This window comes from Pieris brassicae, chromosome 8, assembly GCF_905147105.1.
Source record: "Pieris brassicae chromosome 8, ilPieBrab1.1, whole genome shotgun sequence".
Taxonomy (NCBI): Eukaryota; Metazoa; Arthropoda; class Insecta; order Lepidoptera; family Pieridae; genus Pieris; species Pieris brassicae.
The window spans coordinates 4,171,413-4,187,092 of NC_059672.1; the positions used below are offsets into that span (position 1 = coordinate 4,171,413).

Genomic DNA, 15,680 nt, shown 5'->3' on the forward strand with positions numbered 1-15,680 from the left:
CAATGCAGACTTAGAGCATTACGTTCTCTAGTGACTTTGGTCAGTCTGCGAATATCATTCTAAGAGTGCCGTTGTCTAATTTTTGTATTGTAACTACTATTTTAATTAAATCCTTTTTTTAAAAGGCATTTTAATTCTACGGCCTAACAGTACGAACCAGTGACTACTAATTTTCATCTAGTAGTCGTATATGTAGAATTAATAATAATAAATACCAGACGCCTACAACTTACAAGAAACGTTTGTGACAAAAATATCGTTGTGACAAAATTGATCGAACACTGGAGTAAGAAATATAATTAAGTGAAGTTCGTTAAAATAAATCTTTCCCTATAAATGTGTATTGATATTAATTAACAGAAGAGACGATGGTGATAAACGTCTCGAAAAGTCTTGGGCTGTAGGGTATCAGTGCATAGGCGATAATAAAAGATTTAAGTTGGCGCCTGGTATTAACGGTGACTCCAGAGTTGGTAGTTTCCGCGCTCAACGAATAAGTTTCGCAATACAAATTTACCGTCAAATTTTTCGGTTACGCGTCACATTATTCCGTTGCGTGAAACATTATTTCGTCGCGCGTCACATGTTTCCGTTACGTGTCACATTTTTTGTTACGCGTCACATTTTTCCGTTACGCGCCATCTTTTTCTTGTCCCTACCACGGTTCGAAGAGTTTCGAAGAATCGTTCACTTCGAAGAGATTCGAAGCCAAATAAGAAAAATATATAATAACGATAACAATGATAGTCATAATTATATTACAATTAATGCAATTCTGTAATAATCTTAGTAGTAATGAGGTAAAATGAAATAATTGTATTATTTGTATTCTATATATGTATGTCTATGATAATAAAAGACTTGTAAAATTTTATCTATTTTAACTTTATTTAACCAATTTCTGTAAAGTTGCATATAATAGATCATTTTTCGAAAAATAAGGTCATAAAGAAGTTTCACCTCCTACGTGTTTACACTTTACACGCACATATTTTTTTATAATTTCTCTTTAGATTTAGAAAATTTTAAATACTGTATATTTCATTGTTATGTTTGGTTGAATATATAAATTATTAGCAAAAAGTCATGGCGAAACATACAACTAAGCTTGAACTAAATTTGTCATTAGGCCGTTTGTAAAGAATATTCAGGCATATGTTTTTATTTCGTATAATAATGACAAAATTATACAATGACCGCGGATTATTCTGTTTATACGAAATTTGATTTAGGACATTAGTAGAACCATTTACCGGATTAAAAACATTCAATTTTACGGTTATTGTCTTAGAATTTCTCCATACACGCAACGCTTATTTTAGATAGTTCATTATCATAATAGAAAATTATAACGTCCCTTTTGTCTACTATTTAGTTCGTTGATCGCTGATAATCTTTCCCAATTCGCTGTAAAACGCATTTCATTTGCCGAACTTTTAAATTTGGACCGTATTTAGTTATCTTTTATGGTTGATTGATAGCTTCGTTTCCCGCCTATTTTATAGAGAATAGACTACAGTTTTCTTTTATATACCCAATAATAATCCATTGGTGCTGCCATCTTTCTTCTATCTCTAGAAGGCTTGCAAGGGCCTTGCCGGCATTTTACGAATTGGTATGCTTTTCTAGTGGAATTGGTTCGGATATACTTCAGTGGGCAGCTGGTTCGTTTGATGAGGGTCGCTTAAGCTATTAGCCCAACACTGCTCACTATTATTCAAAAGATAAATATTAAAATAAAATTCAAATCCCTTGACCCGTTGTAGACGGTCCCGACTTTGTTTTACTCAATATCTGATAGGGCTCGTTACGAACGAATCAATTTTAGGAAGCCTCCCTGCGGAGGTCGGCAATATATTAAAATAATTACGCCATAAACTTCAGTTTAATTGGGAGACGATATATAGACTGGCAACAAAGTTAAAAGAAAAATAGTAGAGTTGTTAATATTCAGTAAGTATTGCTGTTCTTTGTCATTTTCAGTTCTTCGCTAAAATATTGAGGGCGTACGTGAATAGAAACAATGAGTCTTTTCGCCCTTTTTGATAGGATTATCCTTGTCCCTAAAGTAATAAAATAGAATTGGTAGCTTAAATTATTTTTCTTTCCTAAACATACATGACTTGTATTATTTTTCTCTTCGGGTTTGTGAAGTGGGTTTTCATTTTTTGACATAATTACAAAATACATAATCGATAATTATAATATATTATTAGTCGAATAATTACTCCGTTAATTGTTTATAGATCTGTTTGTTTTTATAATTAGAAAATGCTAGAAAAAAAAGATATATAATATAGATTCGCTTGAAACGGAAAAATACCGCATTCAGGATGTACACTTACAGAAAATCCCTTGTGGTTTCAATTTTAAAATGTCAATTGTGTATATGTAGGTTCCGGTAGAGAAAAGAATTGTGTAATAGAATTTGATTCTGACAATTAACACAACTGTAGCTTTCTACGAGTAATATGGCTAGGTGTCTAATATACCTTAAATATATATTAAATAATCAAAGCACTTAATCATTACATAGAATTAAATTAAATCCGTAACTTAATGTGTAATTTGCGTTTATTTATTTTTGTTAATTTAGTTATGCACTTAACACTTTTGAACTTAACACAATAGAATTTGATTCTGACAATTAACACAACTGTAGCTTTCTACGAGTAATATGGCTAGGTGTATAATATCAATACCTTAAAAATATATATAAATAATCAAAACACACATCATTACATAGAATTAAATTAAATCCGTAACTTAATGTGTAATTTGCGTTAATTTATTTTTGTTAATTTAGTTATGCACTTAACACTTAATATTTATTACTAGGATTGCCTGGAAGAGATCGCTTGCTAGCGATAAGGCCGCCTGTTGTTTCCTTAATAATTTATGTTATCTGATGTTATGTACTAATGACAGAGTGTTAATATGTCGGATAAATTTCATCACTTCATCGATAATGCGATCATAATTATCGGGATTAGTGAGGGGTCATGTGGGTTAAGTGAAATCACAAAAGACACCAATAATCATCGTACAATATTTAATTTAGATTTTGGTAAGAATCAACCAATAACACTTTTGCTTAAAGTCGATCAGCGGGAGCAGGCCACCGATCTCACTTTTAATCACAATATACTACACCCAACTCGGTCCAACCTCTCTTCACCACAAATTTCCTCTGACTCCTCAGTAAGACTCAAAACTTGTCTAATAAAAAGAGTGGCGGAGAGTTTCTTGCTAGTTCTTCTTGCCCGCTCTACGCCCTTGAATTGGGAACTGGTAGTAAATGTTAATTTACAATTAAATTAAGTTATTTTCCGTCGTTCATTAGTGTACTTGTTTACCTCTATGAATAAAGTTAGTTTGAGTTTTTAAGTGCTGTGTACTGCGTTTCCTAAACGCACTGTCCAAGTCAAGATGACCCCTCGATCCCTCTTTCGGCATTTACTCTGCTCTGATTGGTCGTATCAATATTAGTACATTTATTCGTTAAGTAATGATCCCAAACTATGAAATATTTAAATAATAACAAAACAAATTAAATTGCGATTCTTATAAGTAATAGAAGAATGCTAATGATTTACCAAAGCAACGATAAAAGTCATCATAACATTTTCTGACATATATAACCTTATTATTAAGTAACTACTCCTTAACATGATTTAAATATTAAAGGAATGTACTTTAGTGTAACGAGCGTAGACAATATACACCATTAGTGTGAAAAAATACTTTGAAACATAAATATTTATGATCGCTCATAAGCAATCGTAAAATTCACACTTATACTGCTTCTGCGAAGCTATTTTTATTTGTTATCATTATATTAGCAAATGTTTTCAGTTGTTTACATCCAACTTTTCAACAAAGTTCAACATTTGTTGAAACATGTTATCGATTTGATATGAATAGTAGTTTATAAAAATACGACAGATTTTTTTTATTGATTTACATGAATGATTTAATACCTTGTCTTATCTTATAAGTTGTGATCAAACGTAAGGAATGGCGCCAAAAGCGAAAAATATCGCGGCTATAGATAAGTACAATCCTAATGTGCCATAGAAAAAAAAGGTAAAACTTCTTGGTCCTAACGTCAAACGTCATGGTTTTGACAAATGTTAGTTATGTTTGTATTTTTTTAATTATCGGATTCTGTGTACGAAGAACAATTCTATTATAATTAATAGGATTTAGACGTTTTAAACTGACATATTAATATTATTTGTTAAATTTTTGAATGCTTTAATAAAACCAAACTCCACATGGATTAAATATGCTAGCTTTAATATTAAATGCGATACAGAATTTTTCAATATGAATCCGTAGTCCACGAGATATAATCAGCGCGTTTAACCAAATTGGGGTAATCTCTCAAGAATTCCTACCGTTTTTTGAACATATTTCCTCTAAATACATATAGCCAAAGCGATTGGCGAAGATTTTTATAATAAGAATTAATATATTAAGATCAACTTTATTCTCATTAACAAAATGGCAATTTTATTCTCATGAAAGCTTAATTATTATGCAAATTGCAATGGACAGCAGTTTTCATATTGTAATTTTAGTGTTCTGGAATTTTAAATTTATAAAACTACGAATTTATAAATGTTACGAATTTTTGTGGGTAATAAATAATTTCACAGTTATCTAATTCTATAACTTATAAAATATACCTTCTTATTATTTATATTTAAACTAGCTCGTCTAGGCGGAATACGAAATTCCACCCGTATCGACGTCTACGTCCGTCGTTCCACAAACGCTCTTAAGGCGGGTTTTGCCACCACGATGTTGAACCAGCCACCCTCTAAAATTTTCCGAATCAATTCGTATTATGGTCCTTCAAGAAAAGAGGGTACCAATACTTAAAAGGTCGGCAATGTACTTGAGTGTTCTGGCAGTGTGAGCGTCCAAGGGCGGCGGTATCGCTTTATCAGGTCACTCCTACCCGTTTGCCGCCTGTTATTTATAAAAAAAATATTTTCTTCAAATTTCAAATTACCCTATGTTTGCTGATTAAGTCAAATAATATATAGAGGGAAGAGATTTTAGTATGTTTTAACGAATAAACTCAAAAATTATTGAATTTCAGATATATATATTCACAATTTTCACCCTGGTTCAAAAACCTGTCGACCACATAAACCAATTTTTAATAATCTAATAAAATTCTTTAACAAATCTCGTTTTATGTTCAGTTGGTTTATGTTATTTATAGAATGCTATGAATAAAATTATCATAGTTCATATTTGCGTAGATGTGGGCGTGAGGCTGTGTAATAAACTTGTATGACAACGAAGTATGCTATGGTAACTTCCCAATGGGCTTTTTGTTGTCTTTTTGTCTACTTCAAAGAGGTTTAGACAAAGAACAATTTGACATGTTTGTTATTTTTGATTCAAGAAGTTCTATGAATTCCGACCTGGAGTCGCCTGAAATCGTATTTAGAAGCGGAGTTTAATATATTATTATTCTATTGTCAATGGGTCTTACTGCTTAGAACAGTTATTTTTTTAAATATTATGGCAATAGTTTTAACTTTATGCCAGTTTCAAGTAAAAGGTGGGAAAACTACACGCGAGAAACTTAAACTAAGACATTAAAAGAAAACAAAGGGATAAGCTAGTTAAAAACAAAATATGTACATAAACATATTACATCTTAATATTATTATTGATTATGAAAGAAGATAATACAATAAAGGATATAGCAAAAGGCAGGAGATTTTAGTCGGAAACGGAACATGTAGTAATTAAGGAAGGAAGGTAAGGAACATAGAAAGGAGGTGCGGTCATATTGGGAACAAGAAAAGAAAATATGGTCGAGGTCACCAATATCTTCTCCACACTCACAAATATTGCCATCAACAATACGAAGCCTTGCTAAATGTTGAGTTGTACATACATGTCCTAAACGCAGAACAGTTCTTTCCAATAAACTAGATACTAATAATCAGAACATTAAAAAATGCAGTTAATCAATGTTTAATCATGCCTCAGATGCGGTATACACGTTTAATTTTTCACTTTGAAACCGTAAAATTATTATAATTTTAATGACTTTGAATACTTGAAGAAGCGAGCCATAAAATAAAATTGAAGTTTACTAAATTCCTTTGTTCGTCACAATTTATACGAAGATAAACCAAAAAATGCCTGATCCGCTGAATTTGCACTTTCAATGTCTCGCGGTCAAAACCAGTCTAAAACATTTTTCTTAAGATCTTTTCATTCATTAAACTCGCTTTTTTTCTCTATTAGATTTTTAATTACGACGCTTGAATGGTTCAGCGAAGTTATTTATACATATATTATATATAATCGTGACTTTTGTAATTCTTGTATTTCATATTCATTGCAATTCACGAATCCGTGAGATAGCTTTTAGTTTATTTTATTAATTTCGATGAAGGTTTGGGATTGTTATGCACTTCAATCCATCTGGTATTGACTGGAAGTGATCGCTTAACGATAAGGCCGCAACTACCATCATATAATTTTTGTGTTATGTTATTTGTTTTGTCTATAATTTTAACGAAGTGTAAATAAATAAATAATATAATATTACATTTTCAGTACACATTTAGTGCATAGACAAAGTTGATGCAGTGTTTTACAGGATTTACGAATTCTTCTTACAATACAATAATAATACAATCTTATTTATTTATTAACACTTTGTTACATTACAATATAAAAAAATTGAACATAATTAAATCAAAAGGAGGGCAACCGGCGGCCTTATCGCTTTCGAGCGATCTCTTCCAGGCAACCACTACGTCTAGGCCGCAGATTTCTGCATTCTGTAACCATTTGTTGTCTAATAGCAAGTAACATTAATACCGACTTTTTGGGTATAAAGCAGGTCGGTCTCCTCTCGTTGTTTTTCTTCACTCTACGAACAAGTGTTAAATGCCCTCATAAAAAGAAGTTGGTGCACAGCCGGGAATCTAGTTGCACCCTCAAGCCGCTAAGGCAATATCCCGCCCTATTAAAACAAACAACTAAAGTGTTTTTTTTGTATGTGTGATACCACTGTGGCTACATTATTCCAATACAAAGATGATTGAAGATACAGAATTTCAATAATGTAACGTACAAAACAGTGTTAATAATGTATTATAATAATGAAAAGTTTTACTTATATTGTTCATCGAGTATTGTCCTCGATGAACTGGTTAAATATTTTTTAGATTTTTCTAGAACATAATTAAAGTGTTTTGCGCGTCTAATTAATGTATTTTTGCGTAATTAAATTCTCTCACAAATAAAGAAACCCTTGAAGAACAGCTTTTCTATTCGATCAAAGCTCGTAATAATATTATGATTCCTTATAAAAGGAGGTTCGTGTCTGTATGAACACGATAAACTCAAATACTATGTGATTATTTGATTCTGTGATTCTTGAGACGTTAAAATGTGTAGGAAGCAAGTCAATAATATAATGTTATTAGAAGTACACATAAAAGACAAGCATGTATGGTGAATGTCATGGATGAAGCGATAGAGGTTTGTCAGGACCATAGCAAGAGGAGATCCGTGTACTCTGCCAACCCCTTCGGAGTAAAAGGCGTGAATATATAAATGAAAGTCTGAATTTACAAGACTTAGTCTTAGATACATATATACCAATGGTTCTGTAATAATTATTTAATGACATTTATTATTTAATCATAGACTATAGAGTGAATTAGCTTTCCATGTTTAGACTTAAAAAATCAAAGAGGATACATTTAATGTTTTGTTGCGAGGAAAGTGCCAAAGAAGACTGTAAAACGCATTAACCTTAATTGGAAGATTACTCTTAGGAAAAAGGTTTTCATGAAAAATAGGCTATGTAAAGAAAAAAGGGTTTCATTAAGGCGGTTACCTGAATTTTTCCTACATTTTATGTACATCGATTACTCTTACAATAACCTGTGAACAACCAGCCGTAGGCTCTGATATTTATTTATCGGTCTTGTTTTGTTAATCAGTAATAGTTTATTTATTATGAATATACGAAAATGCTAATCTTTTATCTTAATAATATTTTTGTCAGAGCATTGGCGTTACTGTAAGCTATCATATGTCACAGAGTTTATAATTATTTAACAAATAATATTAGTTATCTATAAATTATATTTGACACCTAAGTTCGATGGTATTAATAAGAGTCAGAGTCCATACTTAGCTCTAAGTAACGTCAAATCCATTACGTTTCAGTTGGGAGTCAGACTGAGCACTAAGTTTCTCTTAATCTTTACGAAAGGCATGGCAGTTCTGTAATAATAACGTTACGAGTAGTTCGTGGCAAAGCAACATTATCTTGTAAATTATATAGCTAATTTGTGTTGAGTTATGTGTTGCTTAAGAGCGGCTTATGTGTTGCTTGACATAAGATTAAGAGCGATTAAGTTACGTCGTGAAGCTCGTAAACATTTTCATCTTATGCTTATATCACGAGACTTCGCGCAAAATTTCGGGGTTATTATACACATTTAGAAGTAAATTGTACTGTGAGTCTTTTAAAATAAAATGAATCAATGGCACTACAAACTTTGTAGGTCTGGGCCTCACATTTCTTTATCTGTTTCATGATCATTTATAGCCTAATATGCACGTAGGTGATCAGCCTTCTGATTCGACGAACGCCGACTTTTTTGGGTATAAGGCAAGCCGGATTCCTGATAATGTTTTCCTATACCCTTCGAGCGAATGTTAAATGCGCACATAGAAAGAGAGTCTTTTGGTGCACGGCTGAGGATCGAACCTACAACCTCAGGGATGAGAGTCTCAGTCGAAGCCACTAAAAAATTCTCGGTACACTCTTACTTCTTTAATACTGTTGAAGGTACATTCGTTACATTTGTTATGCAATCAAAACTAGCTTACTATTTTGAAATCCTGTGCAATCACGGAAGACTGCTATTGCGTAGGTAGTGTGGGACTTTGCTCAGTTTCAGGTTTTTAGTTCAAGTCTTTAACAAGTACATATTTTCATGGTTATATATTTGTATTACAAAAGTTAATATTTAATACAATGATAACTGTTGCGTATGTACTTGGGTAAATATTATACATAGGCCTATGTCAAGACAAGATTTTTTTAATGATGTATATAACGGTGAAAGAATGTTATATATTTTTATAACTACAAAAAACTTCGTCTCTCGATTATAATTGCTGTCAAACATTAGAAACGTCAATTTTAGTTAATAAGTTCGTTATTTTGATATTTCTATCAATTTAATAGAATTAGTACAGCGGTTTAAGTGTGAATGTGTTACATACAAGGTCTCATATACTGTAACTGATACGTCCTTAGATCATTAATAACAAATATAAAGTTATCGATTAAATAGTTTAAAGAAAATCTCAAATTCCTGTATCACTAATTGGCACAACTATATTTGCTCACTATACCGTATTGATTTCCCCGACTTCGCTGAATTGCGTCGTCCCGTTATTTCCGCTTCGCTATTTTATTGCGTTTATATCGTTCCATTTTCAAATAAATGCTTGATTTAAGAATACAAGCTGTTATTTCAACGGCTAAATAAAGAAATCTAAGATCGTCTGGGAACGTCTACGACATGCTACGCCGTAGCAGTATTAAAGTAGACGTTATGTACCTCATTAAACCAAGAGACGACACTTTATACATTCTTTCTTTCATAATCAAACGCAAATCGCGATAAAAAGCAAGAAATTTATTTATTTGTTAAACTATTATTTATTAATCTAAATTTGGGTTTCGAAAATTTTGATTTATTTATCTTTTCCTAATATTTCTTTTAAAACAAAAACCAGTGGCTCTACAACCTCTTTGTATGTCTGAGACTCAGATTTCTATATCTGTCTCATTATCATTTATTTATCTAATAAAGCAGTGTTGGCCTAGTGGCTTCAGCGTGCGACTCTCATCCCTGAGGGCGTAAATTCGATTCCCCGCCGTGCACCACTTTGCTTTCTTTCTATGTGCGCATTTAGCAAATGCTCGAAGGGTGAATGGGGAACATCAACTCGACGCCGTGTATCAGGTACAGAAGGCTGATCACCTACTTGCCTATTAGATTGAAAAACGATGATGAAACACATATTACCGTAAGTTTCATTTTTACGGCTTTAGTTGGGTGCGTTGAAGAGTGTTTAATACCACGACAAGGGTATACACGTAAGCTTTCATTAAAGCTTTTACGTAAATTAAAACGCTTAAAGAAATTAAATCGTGTTTGTATTTTTATTTTATACCACGGTTTATAAGAAATATAGCGCCGTAAGGGTTGATAGTCGCTTGGTTTATTCAAAGCGTTAAGTTATATTCGTATTATTTTTCAGTATTAAGGAAACAAATCGCATCAAAATAAACTAAGACTTAAAAGTAGTAGACATAGAGATAACATTTATTACTAACAAAACACACACAGAAACACATAAAATAACAATAATCAATAGATAATTTTTTTTATTAAGAAAACGGTTTAATTGTGTAAAGGGTGTGTGTGTTGTAATTGGCCCTGGCTCAGCATTATGCTGAGGACCAGAGTTGTTTCACAGCGCTTGTCATTCTGCCAGAGACTAGCTAGTTTGCACCTAATAGAAATCTCGATGGTTAACCGTAATTAAAAATCACCTGTCAATTGACCCGATCATAACATTTCCTGTTAATCCGAGCATTCTCTGACATATATATAATATAGCTTTCTTGTAAACAAAGAAAATCATTAACAGTCAATAAAAATTCCTATACGTAAGTGAAGCTTTCCTGTAGTAATATAACGTTATAAGACCCTCATAAAAGTCCCTTGCGATATAAGGGCTTACATTTATGACCGAGGATTATATCCCCTATTGGAAAATTGCGACAAAGTAAATGTTTGTTTTGCCAAAAATGTATTAATGTAATCGGGTGTTCCGTAAATTCCTCATAAAATTACAGTGTTCTTCAATATTTTTCATGTGTTCGTAAATTGGCGATGCGTATGTTTTTGTCCCTTTCTGTCCAATGGTGTTAAAACAGTGTAAATAGACTGATGTAGTTTGTATGAATTAATTAAGAGACTCGTGTTTCAATCAAAAGCTGTAATTTTTTATAAAAGAGAAAGCAGACAGGCAGGAGGCTCACATGATGTTTAATGATACCGCTGCGAATTGACACTCTATTTTACTTATAGGTACATTGACAATATAGGAACGCTAAAGGGACAACGAATAGTTAGTTAGAATCGTATCGTATGGATATCCAAGTCAAGCAATTATGTTTATTCACGTAACATAATGTGATGACAAATAAAATTTATTCTGCACTAAATTTGTACTATACTACGTGAGCTTTGTATCACAATATTTGTGACAAAACTTAATATAAAATTGTTAAAACAGACCAAAGATATCTATGAAATACAAATTTTTTGAAGGCATCTCATAAATATATGACAACCAAGTTACATAGTATTGTCTTTTGTTAACATAGCTTTTACACATTAAGAAAACACTTTTCAAACAGTCACCATGACCACGCACGCTGTAAAGCACGCGAAACGTGCAAAACGTTCAATAATGAGACAGTCGCAAACAGTTTTTATAAATACATTCATATTAAAAGGGAATTATCATAGGCAGGTAAAAATTGTATCGGTTGATACTCAACAAAATATTTAGGTCAAAAAGCCTTATGAAACCGATCTAGGTTATGATAATTATATTTAAGAGACCTTAATCATATTGTTAGAGAGTTTCAATACTCGGTTGTCATGAACAATAATGATGACCAATTACGTAAAATTTCAACTGACTTTATAATTTAATTATAAGTTTATCGCCGTCTGGATAATATTTAAAATAAAGTTTTAACTATGGCTGTCATTATATCAATTGCACTTCCCGCGAAAGCTTCCTATGTCAAGTGTCAAAGTTATGTTGTTATCTATTAGATATGTTTTACTTTTATTTTAAACATGTCAGATGCTGCCAATATTATAGTTAATGCTTAAAAAAACTATTGACTTCTGAACTTTATGTCAAGGTAAAGGTTGTCATTAAACTAAATTGTTGACCTGGGAATCTTTTTGTCCTAAGCGCAGTATACCATATGCAACACAAATTCAAATCTCAGGAAACGCTAAATCCAACAAAATCAACTTGTATTGCCAGTTCTTAATAGATCGTGCAGAGTTATTGTCGATTTGTATTATTTCTTTGGGAACATTAGCCCAATACCAATTACGTAAACAAATCCACTAGCGTCAAATTAATTTCATTATGAAACGCTGTCCCCGAAGACAGCGTAATTGGGGAAAACTTATCAGTTTAAACTTGAGAACTTCGGCGTTTTATATTGCGGGCCTGAAAGAAAATTATGCTATTTATCTCCCGAGAACGAAATTTCGTTTTAAGAACTTCTATTTTCGAAACCAATTTTTTATCAAAGTTAAAACCTCAATCATAAATCAATCTGCGTAAAAAATATAGTTTTCAAGTTTCTACGATCTTTTTGAACTCTCTACTTTATTATTTTAGTAAGCAAGTATGTTCTATAGAACACTTTCAACTAGTTAACAAACTAGTAGTAAAATATTATCCGTGACAGAACTCTTCCAATGTTTACACAATTGTACGTATATTCTTTCAACGCATATCGTCATTTATAGTTCTCTTCAAGATAAACAATATACTCCACTAAAATTATTATTTTTCTTTCAGGCAACCCTCGAAACAAATGTGCATTGCAACCAGGCCACAGTCTTATGGACTGGATTCGTTTAGGGAATTCAGGAAAGGATTTAACAGGTGTAGGTGGACGAGTGAGACCTGTATCACCTTCGGAACTATCATTGCATAATACTCAAAGTAAGTCTTAAAACGGCGTCTTGTGTTGTGTGTAAAAGCTGATATTTTGTTTGGATTAAGTCGCTATACTACACCTAGTATGGTGACTTAATGATCGATAAGTATGTAAAACAATTATTAGCTTCCCAAAAATTATTAAAGGTAGTCCATGGATAATTTCACTGTAATGGAATCATTTATAGACTAGAGCTAGACAAGGCGCTGAACGTGAAGTTTGGTCTGGTCATAATTTGTTTAAGATATATAGATGTTGAATGTTAGACGAATATAAATCTATGGATTATATGTTTTTTGTAACATATAATTATAGTCCCGTAGTCTTAAATTACACCAAGGACCGACACATTCACAGAGTAACACTTATTGTATAAGAATATTTATTTATAAAAAATCAACTATGTACTTGCATTTGTCTTTGTATTAATATCTTAGGTTCAGCTAGCTAATAGCTATTTCTGTTGAAATTCTATATTAAGAATAAAAAAAATTTGTTACAATTTAAATAAAAAAGATATTAACAATATTGTTTAGTTGATATAATTTAGTTAATTTTTCCACAGCATAATGTCCAGTCCAGTTCAAAATTTTTAGGTTAGAATTTTTGGTAACTTTTAAAAAATAATATATTGTTTCAGATGACGCATGGTTGGCAATACGCGGACGTGTATATAATATAACCCACTACTTACCTTATCACCCTGGAGGTATGTGTGCTATGAATGTATGTTCGTTGCCCTAAGAATACCATTCCTGATTAGCATTTGTTTTAAGGTCCCGAAGAATTGATGCGCGGAGCCGGAATGGACGCTACAGAGCTCTTCGACAAGGTCCACCCGTGGGTCAACTACGATTCCTTATTAGCAAAATGCTTGGTCGGCCCGCTGTCTTTCGATAGACCAGACGCAGACGAATTATTCAACACGCCACTGTCACGCTCCGATAAGTTACGAGAGCCTTCAAAAGCTCAGCTAGTTAGAAAATCGATGGAGAATTTAGCTAATTGCATAACGCCGGTACGGAAAAAGATCACGGCGAAGAGCGAAGAAAATGTCAAAGGAAGTCCGCCGAGCAAAATTATGCAGAGCTTAATACAGTCCAGCGATTTGCCGGTATCGATTAGCCGTAGAGCAGCGGCGAGTCCTGCCAAGACGGATAAATCTAAGGACACTCCAGCTCAATTACGCTTCGATTGGATACAGACTTCAGTGAAACTTATTATCTCTATATATACAGGACATTTAACCAATCCCGGTGGCTCTGCGAAGTTATCAAATGGTACTCTATCCGTTGAAGTGGCGACAGATGGTTGGCTTAGAATATTTAGGCTAGTCCCCGAAGCAAGTCTTAAAGATCCCCTTCAACTAAAAATGTATTCAGAGAGCGGGAAAATTGAGGTGAATAAAATATGTTTTTGTCTAGTGTGTTTGAATAAGGAATGAAATAGTATTTTCCTTATCTCTCCAGCAATATATTTTTATATGGTATTAATTGATATTGATCTTTGAAGTCAATTTAAAAATAGAAAACTTTTCGACAACAAGATAGTTCCAGTTCTTTTTAATAAAATCATTTGAATATTACTTATCGTTACTATGTTAGCAAGCATGTGACTGTATATATTTCACGTTTTATAATAATGCTAAAAATGTTATCTACAAAGGTTTTATAGCCAATTAAAGGCTTCAATGAATGATTCAATTTTTTTAGGTAATAGCATTAAAGTCCGAGTGTAAGGTATGGAAAGGGTGTGGCGGGGCGTCTTTCAGTGATGCAATACGGATAACGACGCCAATGAAGGTGGAATGTCGTGTGATGGATGTTAGTAGAGTGACACACGATACAAGTTTAATAACTCTGGCCCCAATTACCGGCCCGGTTATAGTACCACTGGGGCACCATGTCAGAGTACATCATAAGCAATCAGGTATGCTAATAGCTAGTTAAGTTGTACTCACAGATCGTTAAATTATCAATGGCCGAGTTAAGACTGATTTAAATAACGATACCCATATATTCAATTAGAGCTTTCTTCCTGAATAGACTATAATATATTTCTAGTTTCTATGATTAAATTTTGTTTGAATTTGGAATTTAGATATTGTTAGTAAATATGATTGAAGACTAAAGATTGACCAAGAACATTATATGAAGATGTTACTGGCTGTTAATAAAAATGTATGCGCATTGCTGATTAAAAATAAAATATCTGTCAAAGTAATAACGCGCGAAACGAATTATTTCTTTTCATATTTTTAATCTCTGGGGATTGGTATGAAATGGGAATTTGTTTTTCAATGCTTCAATCCCCAAAGAGATCAATTATGAATTGTATGAATATTACTGGCTGTCTAAAGTAATATGCTCGCAGTCCTAATTAAAAAGAAAAATATCTGTAAAAGTAAAAACGGTCGAAAGGAATTTCTTCTTTAATATTTTTAATATCTAGGGATTAGTAGTGGTTCGGATTGAGAAATTTAAACCAAAGAAATTGAATGACAATGTTACTGGCTGCCAAACAAATCTGCGCGCGGACCTAATTAAGAAACCGTTTATGATAAAAAAATTATAAAAATATCTAAATAGCATATTACATTTTTAAATAAATCGATTTGGTACCTGGTCAACTTGATATAGCAGTTCCGCCGACCACCATTACTTTTTAAATCATACAAATATTAATGTATTAAATAAATCTTTATCTGAGTACATCTGTTAGTTGTGATTGTTTTGTCAAATTACGGGAAAATATAATAAATATAGCTGATAGCCTAAAAACATTTAACAAAATCAGTGCATCTTTTGTTTATTTGTATTTTTATAATTCAAAACAT

General features: G+C 32.4%; 1 protein-coding gene across 5 annotated transcripts in view; it reads left to right on the forward strand.

Moving 5' to 3' along the window:
- The window catches only part of LOC123713825 (cytochrome b5 reductase 4), a 47,490-nt gene that overhangs the window by 26,616 nt on the left and 5,194 nt on the right, over positions 1-15,680 (forward strand). For all 5 annotated transcript variants that reach the window (XM_045667703.1, XM_045667701.1, XM_045667700.1 and 2 more), the window contains 4 exons: positions 12,703-12,849; positions 13,485-13,553; positions 13,621-14,243; positions 14,557-14,773. In XM_045667703.1, the coding sequence (XP_045523659.1) occupies positions 12,703-12,849; positions 13,485-13,553; positions 13,621-14,243; positions 14,557-14,773 (1,056 nt within the window). The remainder of the gene's footprint in view (positions 1-12,702; positions 12,850-13,484; positions 13,554-13,620; positions 14,244-14,556; positions 14,774-15,680) is intronic.